At 37.6% G+C, this 18,343-nt stretch overlaps 1 protein-coding gene across 3 annotated transcripts in view; it reads right to left on the bottom strand.

Annotated features, from left to right (window-relative positions):
- Positions 1 to 18,343, bottom strand: part of ERCC6 (ERCC excision repair 6, chromatin remodeling factor) — a 78,977-nt gene that overhangs the window by 43,362 nt on the left and 17,272 nt on the right. For all 3 annotated transcript variants that reach the window (XM_017648852.3, XM_017648854.3, XM_017648853.3), the window contains 2 exons: positions 6,543 to 6,671; positions 1,642 to 1,800 (listed from right to left, as the gene is read on the bottom strand). In XM_017648852.3, the coding sequence (XP_017504341.3) occupies positions 1,642 to 1,800; positions 6,543 to 6,671 (288 nt within the window). The remainder of the gene's footprint in view (positions 1 to 1,641; positions 1,801 to 6,542; positions 6,672 to 18,343) is intronic.

The raw sequence follows: 18,343 nt of genomic DNA, 5'->3' as shown, positions 1-18,343 counted from the left end.
ACAGTCCTCGAAACCATCTGGGGCAGCTTGGGGCACTCTAGTTATCCAAAAAACAAAAACAAACTACAACAAAAAGAAACACAAAAGAGTTGCAGAGCCAAGTCAACCAAAGAGCTTATTTAGAACAGAGAAAACATTTTTAAAATGCTGAACTGAGGACACTAATAGATAAGAAAACACAAAATGCCTGTTTTTAACTTTGACATTTCCCTTGTGCTGGAATGTTTTCATGTGTTTCCATGCAAAAATAACAGAACTCTAATATTTGAAAAAAAACATCTGCTTCAATACAATTTGTTTGTAATAACAACAAAACAGAGTATTTAAAAATCTCCAGATGTTTTTCTGCTTCCTACGTCTATATAAATATTTCTAAAATATCTTAAAACTTCAAACACTCCTCATGAGAAGTACTGATCTGCTAAATTAATGAGAGTAAGAAATAAAAACCAAGTAATAAATGTTGAGGATAAAAAAATAAACAAACCAAAACAAAAAAACAGTTCTTTACTCAATAGTTTATGGTTTGTATTTGTTTCTCTATTAAGCATTTCTCTGCTGATGAACCAGAGTGTATGTAGGACAGTAACTTTCTGCAGTAGCTAACTTCCAGCACACTGATACTATTTGAAATATGTCTCCAAATGCTATCTAGTGAGGGCCTTAGTTTCTACACCATAGCCATCTGGTAAATATCTTGCTGTTACTCATTAGATAAGCCTATTGAAATCCAAGGAGTTCTTGGATTATCTGGGTTCAGGATTAAATATCCTAAACAATTTACCTAGCGATATTTTTACCAATGCTGATTTATATAAAGTCAATTTATAGCTTAATATGGAAATGTTCACTGTATTTCACGATTAAATATTCCAGTCCTACAATACTGAACTCACACAGTTTAAATGCTTATTCTTTTAGAATATGAAGCTTTAATGGTTTAACTTCCTAAAGAGAATAAGGATTACAATCTAAACATAGCTTTCTATCAGTTTAGACAGTCACCTAGGCTTTGACTTCAGAATTTACATACAGTTCTTAAAGACTGGTAGAGGGGGTAGAAAGCATAGTGAACAAACAAGTAACTCCATTTAAAAAAAAAGCACTATCTATAAATGCTATCATGCATACTGATTATAAAAGAAATTTGGGAGAATAGCTTCACCAAAGCTCCAACTTTCCCCATGAATACATTCTGTATTTACTGTAATACTCACATGGTCTCCTGCCAGAACAAATATTTTAATGTAAAATTTAATAAGTAGAACTAAAGGTATTATGTCCAATTTAAAATTCCATATTGTGTAAACTATTGATATTAACATAATTGAGTTTGTAAACAATCCATTTGCAGATGCTAACCTTAGACACTGTATTGACCCAAAATATCTAGTGGGGCTCATCTGCAAAATGAAGCATCAATGCCTGGAATTCATTAAAAGTGTTACATGTTTAATTTCTCCTGCCCTACAGCTCCATTGTCTCGTAAAAATTTTCCTTTGATGTCCCCCTCTAAAAGAATTAAAGGAATATTGTAATTGAAATGTCATCAATAATTCACAAGACCCTCCTCCACAGCAATACATCTGATGAAATATTAATTGAGCTCTACAGACTGACAGTCTGCAGAGGAGCACTTGCCTGTAATTTGAACCACGAGTCCTGATCTTACTGTAGCTCAGACCTGCCAAGAAGGCAATTATCTGGATGGTCTTGCCCAATCCCATTTCATCTCCCAGAATTCCTCCTGCCTGCTGGCAGTGCAATTCCCACAGCCACCTAACACCTGTCTGCTGGTACCTACAACAGACACCAACAAGAAAAAGAAAATGGCAAATGGTGGATAATACAGATCATAACAGAAAGTACTCATGAATTAATCATTTGGCTAGGTCTTCTAGTACCAAGCAGAGAAACATGCCGGATGTGTGTTTTACATTGTTTTACATGAGTATTATATTTATAAGGTCATACATTTTTGATTATCTAGGCATAAAATCACAAATTTTTCTTTATAGAATGTTAACACATTTCTAATTAGACTGATAGATGGGGTGATTAGCAACTATTTCATTTCCTTTTCAGGATCAGGAACAGCTTGGTAAATAAGCATAAATTTATTACCTTTTATTCAATATCTCTCTGGAAAAAAATACCAAATTTTTTAGTTAAAGTTGCAATAATTTTTCTATGAAAGAGGCATTAATATTTACTTTTTCAATATGAACAGCATCAAAAGGCAGGACAAAGAACACCATAATTCATAGCATACACTGTTGAAAAGTCACTTGAAAATCATACTGTCTTTTTATAGGAAAAATTAAATTTTAAGGCATAAACAAGTCTGAATAATAGGGCTGCTCACAAAATTAGTATGTAACAGATGATTCTGTCATATTACCAGCAGCTGCAAAAAAGAACCATTTAAATACTCAACAATACAAAAGATCTTTTTAATATTTTAAAGCAGAACTTGAATCAGAGACTTTACCATAGATACAAAAAGATCAGAGCTATTAAAATTTTAAATAAAGGAGTACGGTCAAAAAGAAATATATTTCCCTCTAAAAAAAAAGTTGGTATTTTCCTTTCTTCATCAATGACACATTTAATCTATAATCTAAAAATGGAGTTAAGAAAAGGAATAATGCAAAAAGCATTTTTGAGAGTAAAAGAAAGATTTAACATCATGAAACAATTTGAAGCGTATATGCCAAATAAAAAAGTATCTAAAGCACACAATACTTATGTTAAAAGACAATGAAATCTAAATGACTGTTTTCCCAAGAAAATACCAAGGCTAATGCATTTCCCACTTTAAAAGGCGGTTTTACAGTTGTTTTACTGCCCCAACGGTTACTCTTTGGTACATGGTATGTCTACTACAGTCTCATTGTGGACTTCAGTCCTTGTGGAACTAGTTCTAATTTCCTTTCAGTAAATATGTCATAACTTTCCCCCAGTATTTTGCAAATCAATTCCAAAAGTCTGGCTCTAGCTGTTGCCATTATTATCTATCATAATAAGGAAACCTTTGAATGAGAATTCTGCTGCTAATTAAGTTTGCTAATTATAATATGTACACTGAATATGCACCCTGAAGAAGATTAAAAAAAGCGAAATACAATGAAGTCTAGTATGGACAGAAGATCATTTTCTTGGAAGAAAGGTAAGTTCTACTAACATGTGGTACCTAACAAGATAATAATTGCTACCAACTACTTAAGGGACCTCCTACTGAGGAGGCAGCTGCACAGGTGATTTGGATATAGCCTCACAACCACCCTGCACGAAGATTATTATCAGCCCATTTTATAGTTAGGAAACTAAGGCACAGAGAGGTTAAGTAACTTGCCTAAGGTCACACACGTCTAGCAAAAAATGAGCAAGCCAGAATTAAAAGCTGGAACCTTTGATTCCAAAGTGATTCCACTTTGGAGATAATCCTGACCAGTGGTTCTCAAAGGGGGGTTAGTTTGCTCCCTATGGGACATTTGGCAATACCTAGAGACATTTTTGTTTGTTACAACTGGAAGAGTGCAATTGTTCACCAGAACAGTCCCTACAACAAATTATTATTCAGCCCAGTTGTGCTAAGAAATGAGAAACTCTAACCTAGGAAAAAGGCTGGCTGTCAAGAAGCTACACTCATCTCAGCTGTGGATAAAGATGTTGTCCAAAAAGCTCCTCAAAAAACGGACATACAGTCAGAACCACTAATCTCGTCCATACACCTCCTTTACAGGAGTACAGAACTAAGAGACCAGTTCCTCCAAGCAGAGGAGGGACGAAAATCTCCCCATGATCATTTCAGTGTGTGACCACTACACCACATTGCTCCCACCCAACATGGGTCCAACACCTCTCTGTTTGAGGCCAATCAGATTAAAATGGGAAGAACCTGGAGAGTAGCCATTGAGAAACCATGAAATAAAAGGAATAAAAAATGGTGACCAGTATAGTATCCCAGAGGGAGTTTGGGAAGGAGCTGGGACATCTGGATTCTAAGTGATGAGAAGAAGCACTAACAGTGTGCTGGGTGTTTCCTTGTCAACAAATGTCATTTCCAAGGGCATTCAAATGGCATATGATTGTATATTTATTACATGATGATTAACACTGAAGAAATGACTTATGGAAAAATATCTACTAGGCAACACTGTAAGTAAGTCACATCACTACATGGAAACCCCCAGCAAATAGAGACATTGTACAAAGATGGCAGAGTACCAACATGATGGTTCTATGTCCTGATGGATGAAGAGTTAGGGGGCCTGGGTTCTGGTTTTAGCAGTGCCATTGACTGACTTTGTTTTTGTTGCTGTTATTTCCTAATAATAAACACTGTAAAACAATTATATTCTTTAAATGAAAGCAGATTATAAAATCCAGTTTTCAGAACCTTTGAGAAATTATTCTTTAGTGGAAGTTAAAAAGATTTTTACAAACTACCGTACAATAGTAAAGAAATCACCATACTCTGCTTCCCCCATGAGATTGAAGCATCACAAAATAACCAAAGATAATTAGTATATCTTGGCAATGTCACAGTAACCCAAGATTGCATTTGCTAATGTGGCTAAAGTAAGGTCAAAAGATTGAAGCTGTCATTTGACTGCTAAATTATACAGATGAATGCATTTGCTGGGCAAACTTTCAAAACAGAATTTTAAAACTTAAACATTATCTTGCAGAAAAAGCACTTAAATGGATAATTGTACCTTCTGATTCCCCTGTGTACAACTCTACCCTGTTAATTTAATTCCATAGAGTGCGGGAAATACAATAAAAATATATCTACAGCTTAAAATTAAATTGGCCTGGCTAAAACTTAATCGTAAAAGAAAAATGGAAACTCTATCAATCCTATTAAGTTTTTTTCATACAGCAGAAGACAAGGAACAGAAGTTTTTTTTAACATTCATGAAATATTTAAAATCCTGTGTGTAACAAATGAAAACAACAAAATACTTTCCAGGAATGTGCATTTAAGACTAATTAAAACAAACATGTATTTACATTAACTATTATAGGGTTAACAGTCAATACACTGAATCCTATATATTCTTTGTAAGCAAAGTTTGGTTCTATTAGCTGTGAAATTTCTTTGCTAGAAAAATCTCACTTTCATACAAAAAGGTATATTCAATTTGACCCTTGAGGGTATCTGTCAAATCACTTACTACACATGTAGAAGTATCATTCTTTGTTAAATCAATTTAATCTATAATTTGGGTATTACTTTTGCTAGAACAACACTGATTCTATTTGGCCTGTTCCTTGATAAGCATTCACTTTACGGAAGATGAAAATAGTTGCCAATGTTATCTTTATTTATCTTTCCACAGTTAATTTTCATTTGGGAGAAGCAATAAATAAAGTAGCCACCTCTCCAGGCTATGATTTGTCTGCAAAAATTACTGGAGAGATTCATATCTGAACTCCTACATAGTTTTTCTGTACAGTTATAGCAACCCAACCAAGACACTTCACACCTTTAGGATTCAGCTTTCCTATGTATTTAGTGGGATAAAATAACTACGCTCCCCCTTTTACCCACCCTCACATAGAAAAAAATTTAAACTATAATACATAAGCAATTTGAGAGGAAATATAAAAGCATGCTACTTTTAAATAGAGAACTAGCACAAGTTTAGGGCATCACTGACAGCTGAATCTATGAATGAGATTAAACATAATCTTCTCAAAGAAAGAAGTCTGCATCCTGCACCCAACTATCTAGTAAGGATACCAGACAGAAAAGGGCTCATTAATGGTTTATCTTCCTATATGCATCAAAGAAGCCTTCCTAAAGTATCTTGTTAAGTAAATCCCAGGAGTGATGAGACTGAAAATGGGCCTCAGTATTTGCATTCAGCACAGTAGACCTGCTCAGGCCATGTAAGCTACAGGATTGTCATCTATCACACGGCATCCAGGTATCTTTAACACTTGGCCACATAATGTGTGAAACACAGTTTCAAATGGCAACTTAATCCTGAAGTTGTTTTTGCCTGTATCTTCTCTTTTGACATTAGAACATACATAAAATATTTAGATACACATTTGGTCATCTACAAAGCATTATACCCTTAGGTACAATATAAGACACTCAGAAAATAATCTCAATTTCTTATTTCAACATAGAGGTAAAACACCTCCCCGATACTGATTTTAATATACAACTCTTCTTAATTAATCTGATTAAAGAAATTAGAGGTTTGGTCCCTCAAAATTACTAAGAACAAAAAAATAACTTGATATAGATGACTTTTAAATGTGTAGCTTTTAGTCTGCTGAGACAGGTCCATATAGATTCATCAGTGTACAAACATACCCAATGCACACTTTCGTCAATTTATTATCATCTAATTTTAATGAACAGCATATGGCTAAAATTTCATGTGACAGTATCTGTATTTGCAATAAATTGCTGTGAGTACCTCAAGGGGCCACAGGTAACTACTATGTAATTCCTAAAATATTAATTTGTACACAATAGATGGATGACAGATATAAAGGAAAGGACACATGGCACATACTTATAAAGCTTTTTGAATAGAAAACCTGGCATTCTAAAATCTTCATCAAATTCAGCATCACTTTCCTCAGAATCATCTTCAAGCTTCACACACTTCTCTTTGTCTTCCAGTCTCAGTTTATTCCATCTCCTACCATGAAAATAAAAATTGTTTCCATTATTTTGGTTACAAGACAAATTAAAGCATAGTTCTAAATAATGCACAGGAAAAAAACAGGCAAATTAGGATGGTCTTTTAGCTTTCTGCTGCCATTATTATCCAAACCACTGATATTCAAAGAAGGAAAACAATTCTTTATTCCTTCTTACTCAATTCTTATTTGAATTATTATAGCTTCTCTAAAAATATTTTTGTAAGGTCCCATTTCATTATCAAAACTACTTGCTCTTCTTCTGGTATACCTTATGGGAAAATTTCTCTGCTAGTTCCTAAGACATATGTACTTAATTCTAGAAAAGATTCAGTGAGATTTCAATATAACTATTTCTAAAACAACAATATAACAAAAAATATTTTATTTAAAATTACTATTACTGTGTTAAAGATATGATAGTCATGTCATAAACCAGCACAGTGTCTTAAACATAGAGCAAATTTTTGGTCAAAATTGCTATGTATCAGATTCATATACTGATTACTTATTGGAAGGAGGCATCAATAATATCAAAGTACTGATAATTATACTATTTAGAAAAAATGTGTTCACTAATTAAAACCTGTTATAAATTTAGTAATATGATGCTCTTCAGATACAAAATAAGAGGAATATTTATATTTCAGAAGGTGTTGCCATGTAAGTATAACAGAAAAAATACCTAAAAAAGTTGAAAGTCTTAGCAATACACCAAGGATGCTGGGAGGCTGCAGTCATGTAAGCAGACTATTTTTGCATCCCTGTAACTCTAGTGGACCCTAGTGTCATGAGTTTAAAAAGTTAATAGCCTCACATTCTATTCACTTTCCAAAAAATAGGATGACTTTTCTCAGCATACATGCAACCAACACACTAAATTTCATAAAATGGTGGAAACAGAATAAAGCAATAATACAGATAAATGCTTTCAAAGCAAAAAACTCACAGAAAGGGAATGAGAATAGCAACATATACAAGACATTTATCTGCTACTGACTCTGCAGGAATAAAGAGAATGTGTGAGGGCAGGTAAAGGAGAAAATGGAATGATAATATTGCAGACACTGCTCAGCTAGAGGAATGGTATGGTTTCTAGTACCAATTACCAAGCCAATAGCAGAGGCCAAACACAACAGTGATAGGCAACCCCATCCTTTAGCTGCTGTATGACCTTAAAGCACATGCTGATAAACTCTTGGCCTTGCTGAAAATTTCAACTCTTCAAAGTAATAGAAGGAAGACCTAGCTGGGGTTTAACTGTGATCAATAATGAAGAGCTAGTTGGTAATCTGAAACTGCTTCTCGTGGTACTAACAGAACCTATAAATAGGCATTGGTGGTAATTTACAGAGAAAAAGAGCAAATGGAAGAGGCAGTATATAGCCAAGTCTAAGGAAACAGCTATTTAAATGTAACAGTCTTTTTATATAGAAAATTTAATGACCTTTTGTGCTTAACTTCTAAAAGCAATCTCTTCCTCTCTTTTATTTTTATTTTTCTTCCTTAAAAATTTCCTCCATGCAATTGATGAAATGAAATACCTCAAGTGGCTATAATAGTCTTTGCTATTCTTCTGAGTTTCATATTGCCTACAAATCTAGCTAAGTGCAATGGTATACAGCAGTAGTTCTCAACCTGAGGCAATTTGGCCATTTGTCCCCCTGTGCCTGCCACTGGGGTAATTTGACAATGTCTAGTGGCATATTTGGTTGTTACAAGTGCTGAGTGGAATGGAGACATACTGTTAGCATGTAGCAGGCCACCAGGGATGCTGCTAAACATCTACAATGTACAAGACAGTCCTCCATAATAGACTGTTACCTGGTCTCAAACGCCAATAGTGCCAAGGCTGAGAAACCCTGGTATACTGTATTCCTTACTATTAGAACTTTGAAGCCAAAGTGATATATATACATTTTCCTGATGTATGTATTTGATTCTTCCTATTCACTCGCTGAAATTTAGCAAGTAAGCAATTTCACATTAATGAGATATTCCTCAGCATCCAAATTCTTCTCAGAACTCAGAACCAAGTATATGCATAACAGAGGTACCTGTATTTTGCAAATATGTGGATAATACAAAACTCAAAAGAATCACAAAAACTATCAGTCACTTAAATTTACTCCATTTGCAATTACTCAAAGATAATTCCACAGAAAGAAAAACTCCAGAAGATATTGGTTTTATAAGTTTGGTACAAGGTCACTAAATATTTTACATAGAAGGGTATCACATAAACTTCATTGATGGATGACAGCTTTTTCCTTAGACTTGCCCAGTAAATCTCTGGCTGTTAAATTTCCCCCTGCATCACTCTCCATCAACAAGGCTTTGGTTTCCTCCTCCTCCTTCCCTCCTAAAAATACACAGGCATCATGACACCACAGAACACACAGCACCTAGGAAACCACATGAGCCACTACAGAAGTGATTGCATTCCAGTGCCTTCTGCTTCATAAAGAAAGATGAGAAGAGCTGAACATTTATTCAGTTTTGTTAAAAGATGACTAAAAGGTGGTGGGGAAAAATCATTATTGCCTACAAGTATTTGCATCACTGTGAAGACAAACTGCCACAGTAGAATCATATACACATATTAAAGATAGAAAATACTGGGGTTCTAAAACCACATGCAGGTATGACTTAGGCAAATAGAGTTTTCTTTTATATAAAGCAGTCATTCTTCACATAGCTTGTAGTCAAAATAGACCTGACCATCTAACCAATGCCCACTGAAGCAGTGCCCCATTGAGGCTGGCTAACAGGAAGTATGATGGCATGCTAGGAGGTGGAGGAGAGCCAAGTTCACCTCAGTTCTATGAGAAACAGATGTATTTCCCATCCTAGATTCCATCAAGGGTTTTAAAGTTGCTCTCTTCAATGGGCTTACCTGCTTCTCCTGCAGCTTGGTAGGCTGAGCAATCTGTCCGGCCAGCAGGCGTAAAGGGGTATTCGCTGGTATCAACCAGCTGAGTTTAACGTATGCAATGAACACAGGCCAAAGCACAAAAGTCTGGACTCAAATTAGAATCAAATCCTGCCATTTATCATCTCTTTAACCCCCAGCAAATAACTTAAACGTCTTCAGCATCTAAGTTCCTCAACTGTGAGACAGGGAGGACACCACCATCTACATCTCTGGATTAGGTGAGTTATCACATGTAAAGTACTCAGCATGAACCTCAAATGTAAGTAATTAATGAATCCATACAATGTTACATGAAATCACATCTTCTTATTGAAATCCTCATACAATCCTGAGGTAGGTACTATTACTAAGCACACTCGCAGAGGAGGAAGTGCAGGCCAATACAATATGCATGTGATAATGCAACACACCACAAACATTTCACACAACTACCTAAACATGTATATTTGAACAAAAACTATGACAGTTTATCAAATGAATGCTCAGTAAATTATTACAGATAGAATGATCACCATGAGTAAAGACATCTAGCCATCAGAAGACACTTGCTGGAATATCTCAATTTAAAAATTCTGTAAGCAGTTAATTGTCATGAAGTATAGTTGCCTTTTATGACAGTAACAAGAACAAAACAGATTCAAAATGATTTAAAACTGGTTGGGGAAGGACCAAAATTAAGATCTGGGCTCAAGTGCTCCAAAATCTTAAAAATTAAAAATGGTCCCAAAATGTCTAAATTTTGTTATTTCAACAAATAAGCTACGTAACTGATTTTAAAGGTGGCAGGGGGCAGTAAATAGTCCAATATTTACTTTTTTGGAAAAGAGATAACTTTCTCATGTTTTCTATCCTCTTGTTTAAAAAAATCCATACATGTAATAGTCACAGCTGCAGCCACATAAAACTAACTGGGCATGGTGTTCACTGGCAGTGTTTCTAACTCTTCACACAACTGCCATCATTAGCTCGCTGTTGACTCCACTGGCAGCCACTGAGAAGAGAACCCAGTAATAAACATAAACTTACAATTCCAATCAGATGCAGGCAGAGAAAATGCTCCCTGGCTTCACTCATGCAGGAGTGAGAACCTGGCCCAGGCTGTGGAGCCTGAGGCTGATACTGCAATAATGATCTGTCAGAAGCAACTCGGACCAAGGGCCATGCTGCTAGCAACACTGCACAGCCTAACCAGTTGAACTGCACAAGGAATAATACTTCCTCCAGTTGCAACCTACTGGGATACCTTGTCAATGGTTTCCTAAGAATACACCTGAGAGCTAGCTGCCACCATTTACTTTATTTTTGAAGGAGAATTTCCAGCATGGCCAGGAAGTTCAAAATACCTAAGTAGAAAAACACAGCTCACTGCCACTATGCTATACCTTGTGGCTTCCTCATATTTGTACATCTAATTTGTGTACCATCACCCAACGCACACATCCACACACCTCCGGACCCTTCAGACCTCTGCCCAAGCAGGCCTCTTAGAGGAGGAAGGCCCCCCTACAGCCAGAGCTGGTACCCAGTCCTTCAGTGGCAGCCCAGCCCCATAGCACCATGAGCATGCCTGGTGTCTCTGACAGAACACTCATCCAGTGTTAGCACCTTCTGAATTCTGTATCTGTCTTCCCAGTTAGACCAGGAGCTACCTGAAGTCAAAGATTATCTTACTCATTTTCATTGCACCAGAGACTGTTATGATATACCCCCTTATCACAGACACTCAATAAAAATGCTTAAAGAATGAATGAGCTTCAGAATTGGGCCAGGAATATCCTGTTCTCCATCAATTACAGCCTGCCTCCTGCTGCACTTCTCACTCCTACATGTATGACTTTGAGGTATTACTCCAAGCTATGTCCACTGAGTAAATTCCATTACAAAGAATGAGGCATGGCAACTGCAAACTCAGAGAAATTCTTCAAAATTTTATAAGGAAATGCGGGAAAACTCATTACACTGACAATCAACTCCTGAGTTCTGTTTTGGGGATTCACTTTGCAATAAGACTGGTTTCTGCACACCAGCTGATGAAAAGAATCATGAGTCACCAGTTTGGGTCCAAGTCTCCCTAGGACCAGGAGGGACAGACTGAACAAAAGATTCAACTTTTTATAAAGGGATTCATATTCTAAAAGAGGAAAAAGAAGTTTAACTAACCTTAAACTATATTATACATATTACTAGAAAGAAAGTAATGTTTTTGATGCTCCTACCCTCACCTTTTTCTTTAATCTATGCATGTAGCAGTCACAGCTGCAACCAAATTAAGTGAGTATGTTATTCACTGGGGGGATTTTCTAACTCCTACAGTCCCTCAGACTCAGGCAGCAGGCACTAGAAGAGAACCCAGTACAAAACACAGATTTAAGATACCTGCTAAACAGTGAAAACCGGATCCAGGCAGAGAGCTGTGTTATTACATGTCTGTAACTGGAAAGGGCAAGTCCAAACTTTGGAAACATCATTTGACCACAATATGAGCCAAATAGGTTCTTACAGCACTAAGTAACATGTGCTATACCATTTGGAAACTATTATTTTACACTACTGTGGAGAAAGTGAGGGTTCCTAAGGCCAGGATTCTTACCTGGCCCTGGTCAGCTAGCTCACTACACATGTGTGGGCAATACACTGCTACTGACTCTATACAAGGAGCTCTGCCCAGTGCTCTAAGTGACACCATAGCATGGCTGAATGGCTGCACAGCTGCAGGAGAGGAGAGACTGGAGTGGTGGCAGCACCAAGGATAGAGACTGAGACAGCTGCAGGGGCACAGAGGCCCAGAGGCAGAGACTGGCTTGCTGCATGCAGACTTGTTCTGAGTGGACAGAATTCTTTGTGTTTGACCTGCCACCATGGGAATAAAGCTGGATATAAGCCCTTTCACCCCAAGAACGTTCCATTGTCATTCCTTAGTCTCACTGAATCTATAGTGAACTTGTCCAGGGCTGAAACCCACTGGTAAGACAACTACATACTGTCAGATGCTATCTTATAATTAATTACTGACAGGAAATTACCAAAAAAGTAAAACTGAAATTTTAGTTAACTGTAGGTTAAATATGAACTAACAACAAATGTCAAAACACCTAATCTTGGGCAGGAGTTAATTAAGTGCAGCCCCCAAGGAGCCATCTTGCTTCACCCATACTTTTAGCCGAGATCAAGATTATCCCAGTCCACTCAGTAGCACGAGGTCCTACACATCTACGACAGGGAGGAGTGTGGAGATCAAGCCTTATGAAGCACAACAGCAGAATCTGGAACACTGTCCTTGGAAGAGAGAGAGCAGTGTGGAACCAAAATGTAATCATGACCTACCCAAGCTTAGAACCAATGAGAAGGCTGTTAAGTTGAAGAAGGTCCCCTGGTGGATGTCTAGTGCCCCCTAGTGTGTTCAGAGGAGAAATAACTTTTTATTTCTCTCCTAACTACTGATGCATTTGTATTTGTATGGATTTTTTTATGGATAAACATGGACTTTAATCATATTAATAAAAAATGTACAAAAGGTAAGAAGAGTCTAACATTAACAAAACTAAGTTTATAACAGCTAATGATTTGGCTATGCCTACAAATTGTCAATTGTTAAATGGCCTTTTACTTTAGAAAGAGTCACCTTTTCATATATACCAATATTTACAAGTTCTCCATTATCTTCACGGACCCTCTTACCTGGCTTGATGGAATCTTTATAGTAAATGTTTTACCTAGTGGGCATGCAAATAATAAGAATAGCTAATATTTACTGAGTGTCTGACACGTGTCTATTATCTTAGATGTACTGTCATTTGTAATCCTATCATCCTTGAGGAAGGTAATTACATTTTACAGATAAAGAAATCCATAAGATCTCATAGTTACTAGGTGAAACTTTGGCATTCTGATTCTATAGCCTGTGATTTCTAACCCCTATGCCGTATATGACCTCCTAAAATGATATCAGCTAGCTCTGGACAAGTTGTATTTTGAAATTATACATATGTAAATCCATACTATGTACATATTTAAATTTAGAGGCAGAAAATAAACACTAAGAATACAACAACTAATAGTTACTGAAACTCATTGTATGTTGGGCACTGTTTAATGGATTTTACATGTATTAATTCAATTAATCCTTACAACCCTATGCTTCAGAGACTATTATTATTCTTTTTCACAAAGAAAGGTAAAGTAGTATGCCCAGGATTACTGATGTGAAGATTCAAACACAAAAAATCTGATTCCAGCATCATACTTTTGAATGTAACATAGTCTTGCCTCTCAAGAAGTATTTTTCAAACTCCCTAAAACCACCCTTTTTCTCATAGTACCAGCTAAAGGGCCAATAATTACCTATGTAATTTCTATACAATGTAAACAGTTACATAGGAGCAAGCCAAATTCTAAAACTTTAATCAAATCTGTCTCAAAAAATGTCAATGCTCAAGTTTAAGGAGGGGAAAGATGGCCTTCATTTTTGCACAATAACATGACTCCTTCCCTACCTTGATACTGTGCAGGGTGAGTGAAAACTAACTCCTCACTGGACACTTGCCAATTTTTCCAAATAGCAATAAAACCAGCTTAGCAATTCCTCTGACTACATATAATCTGGGCTGAACAAGCACATTTTTACATTTAATACCAGACAAACCAATGTGTTCAGCTGCCTAAACCAACCCATATAAAAGGCAAAATACAACTATTAATGGAAACAGTCAAATATTAGCAGCTGAAATCATACATTAATAAAATTAATGTGCCCTCTCCAAAACTTCAAAAAAGCCACATAATGTGCTGCTTGAAATTTAAAATGGACCTCACTGCTGTCTTCATCTTTATGTTGCAAGAGCCACCAAGCCCAGAGAAGTTCAGATCTGCACTGACTACAAGGGAAAAGGTACACATCACACAGTTGAATCATTCTTAATATAGGGTGAAATTTCAATCTCAGGATCATTCTCCACTGACTGCAATATCCGTGGAAGAAATTCTACGACAGATGCACAATGAGTACAATTTGATTTTTAAAAATATATTCAAGGCACCAAGCTGGGTATTTAATACAGTCTGCACTTCTGTAGTGCAATAGGTTTTCTATTTCAGACAGCTAAGTATCCCGTACAGATTAGTCTAATTTGCTAAATTGAGATACTCAGTGTTTTACTTTTCTTATCTGCCCTTTTATGGTCTATCTGGGTAAACTTAATTGGCACATCTGAGCAGATGAAATACCCTCAGTTAGAAGTCCAGATCTCACAGAGTAAATTAAGACTGATGCGGACAATTATGCACTGGAGATGAGAAGAGAGGTGCGTGCAGAGTGCAAAGCAGAATTAGTCTTCATTTGCAACTTAGCTTTGTCACTTAAAAGCCAAGACTCTAAGAAAACTCCTTAAGGGAGCAACTTTTTCTTCTCTCCTTAAATCAGATTCCTAGAAGAAAAAAGGAATATAAACTTATTTCTTGAGAAAAAAAATCAACTCCCAGAAACTGATAAAAACAATCTTCAAATCATTATATTTAGGTTTCTGGCTCAAATCTAGAGTAAACTTTTACTAAATTCAGATATCTGAAGATCAAATTATTTGGGGCTTTTTTTTTTAAAGGTACAAGCAAACTGAGCTCTACAATGTAATGTGGCCTTTGCCTAAGTGTGACCTGCAGGTGCTGAATTGTTGATGAGTACAAAGACCCAATGGAAGGGTAACAGAACAGTTCCAGTGCACAGGAGTCAGCTCTAGATGAAAGGGAAGAGGCTCCGTGAAGACAATAAAAAGGAGGCAGAGCAGCTGGAGAGTGGTTCTAAAGGGCACAGTCTTCAGCAGCACTACAGGTGATGAATGGGACCCACAGAAAGTTTCCCCAACAAGTGACAAAGAAACAGTTGCTGAGGGAGTGCTTGTCTCAGCCCACTGCGCCAGACCAAGCTGACAGATCACTCCCACCTGACTGACCCGAACCACTTGCAGAACCCCTTCCCTTCTCCAGGCTTCTCTACTTACTGATTATCTTGGACAAATTACTTCACTTTCTGGGCTCAGGCCTATCCCCTAGGGGGTTGTGAAGATTAAACCAATGAATCATAAACTATGGTTCCCTGACAAGTGGTAAGCATTCAGTAATGTTAACTGTTGTTCTCATACAACTTCCTCCCATCCCCGATTGATGCTATCCTTGCTCGGGCCATGGAGGCCTCCAATTTCCAAATCCAAAAGACTTTCAACATTCATCCTACTTGGCTTGACCCCTTGAATCATCTGAAAATGCTAACAGCCTTCCCCTCCTAGAACTATGCATGTATACAGCCAAACCCTGGAAGCCAGGATCCAACTCATCCCTGGCCATAGAAGCCTCAGTGCCCAAGGAGGAGGACAACGAAGGTATTGTTTACACAGATGATTAAACCTTGCAGTGTTATAAGATATTCTGAAAATGTATGCAATGGATAGAATCATCAGTCCTTTTTAACTCAAAGTTATTCATGTAAAATAAAGTAAAAAATGGGGCTGGAAAGAAAAACCTTTAGGGTCAAAAATGAATTCAATACCAGGTACAGCAACAGGCATCATGACTACAGATTCACGTTATGGTTATGCCAGAGCATGAGGCAAATTCTATCCCTATCCACACCATGCTGGTCAGGTCTTCTAGACTCCCTAGCCATCTCCCTAAATGCCCATCCAGCCGCCTTAGGTTTTGGCTTGCTTTCCAGACGCGGGAGGAGGAGGCAGCCATGTGCTGATTCTTGGCACCGCCTTGTGGTCATATATAGATACTACCCATTCTACCCAATTTCACAAACAGAAGGAAACAGGCATTATACAACCCTGTCCAGGATTCAAGTCCCCACTCTACCTCTTAAAAGTGAGATCGTGAGCAAGCTGATCAATTTGAAAGGGTCATGATAAAGTGTTTATACAGCCTACTGTTAATTACAACATTTGAAAGATACGTATGCATAAAACCAAAGACTAGACTGAAATGTGGTAAAATAACGTAAAATAATAGAGAGGTGAGTAGTTTTTCTTCATCTTAATATTATCATAACTCCACAACTTTAAAAAAAGCAGAAACCATTAAAAGTGGAAGGGAGGTAAGAGGAGGATAGAAAGCCTTCAAACCATTTGGAGGTACCAACTCAAATCCTTTCAGGCTGTGATTTCTGCAAACCTGGCCTGAAGTAACAGATAATCTGAGACTCAGGCACCACCTATTAAAGAGTCTGTTTCTGAACTCCACTGGGTTTCACGGATTAAGTATGGGGAGGACTGATTCTGGTAGCAATACCAACCTGATTCTGGGCTACAGCAGAGAAAAAAGCACTACATTCTCAAACCCCAAGATCCTTACCGATGTTTCTTTCCAACTGCCTCAAGCTTCCTCAATGGGAACATAGTAAGGGACTATATGAATGAAGAATGCCACCAACATCACCTCAGAATTGGTGGGAGCTCGGTCAAAATGGAAGTGCAGTGCCTAGCTCCTCCTGCCCCAGACCTGCTACCCCACACACTCCCAGCTAAAGATGCTCCCCAAGTGACCCTGAAACAACACACCCTGACAAAAACTAGATGATCTACCATGTACAGAATTTAGCTGAATCAACTGACCCCAAAGCTCCTCTCCAGGCCCTCTCCTATGTAAACACAATTATGCAGAGTACATAAGACGGTTTTAGAGAACCTATATAATAACAGAATCTGCCAAAAGCTAGAGCCTCTAAAAGGAAAAGTCTATACAAAATCAACTTTTCTTCAAGTAGTTCCCAAACTTGACAGTCCATAAGAATCACCTGGGAAAGCTTTTTAAAATTACTGGGTGGTAGCCCCATGCTGGACTTCATGAATCAGTACCTCCAAAGACAGGGCTTGCAGGTGATTTTGCAGAATCAGCTTGTGGGCTGAGAACCTTTGCATCAGTTTCTGCTCATTGCTAAAGAAATACAGGCTGTTTAGTTAGCAACTTAAACAATAATGGCTGGCAAATAGAAACAGAGGAGCTTCAGCATACAGGCTTAGGTCGAATTATAAATGCTAAACCTAGTCATGCCAGCAGTAGACAAAGTTTATTTGGAAGTGCATCCTCTCACTCGGGATGTAACCCGCTTACTCCCCAGTCTGACCAAGCAGTGCTGACTGCTGCTGGGGAAACAGACAAGAGCTGGTAACAATTTTTTGGTTGGCAAATAGCTGGCACGAGTGCTGCTCCCCACCATTCCTCTGTGTCCGTGACAGACATCATGAATGGGCTGTGGCACTCTCCCCGTGCCTCACAACTGCCCTGCCGCTGCCCAAGATGGGAAACAGCTGGTAAGGCGAGATCTTGTGCTTTCTCTGTCCTCAGGTGGACAGCTTAGGAACCTGGCCTCCTGCAGACCATGGCCACCACACCCACATCCGAGGCAATCCAAACAAGACCCCTGAGGGAATAATGTGCTTCTAAAGCAAAGCAAGTATTTCCTTTTCAAAAATGCACCTGCAAGGGGATAACATCTAAAATATATAAACAACTTACACGCCTCAATACCCAAAAAGCAAATAACCTGATTAACAAATGGGCAGAGGATATGAAGAAACAGTTCTCCAAAGAAATTCAGATGTCCAACAGATACATGAAAAGATGCTCCACATCACTAATCATCAGGGAAATGCAAATTAAAACCACAATGAGATATCACTTCACACCAGTAAGGATGGCCAGCATCAAAAAGACTAAGAACAACAAATGCTGGCGAGGATGTGGAGA

This window comes from Manis javanica, chromosome 7 (assembly GCF_040802235.1).
Source record: "Manis javanica isolate MJ-LG chromosome 7, MJ_LKY, whole genome shotgun sequence".
NCBI lineage: Eukaryota > Metazoa > Chordata > Mammalia > Pholidota > Manidae > Manis > Manis javanica.
This window is presented reverse-complemented; position numbering and strand designations above follow the sequence as displayed.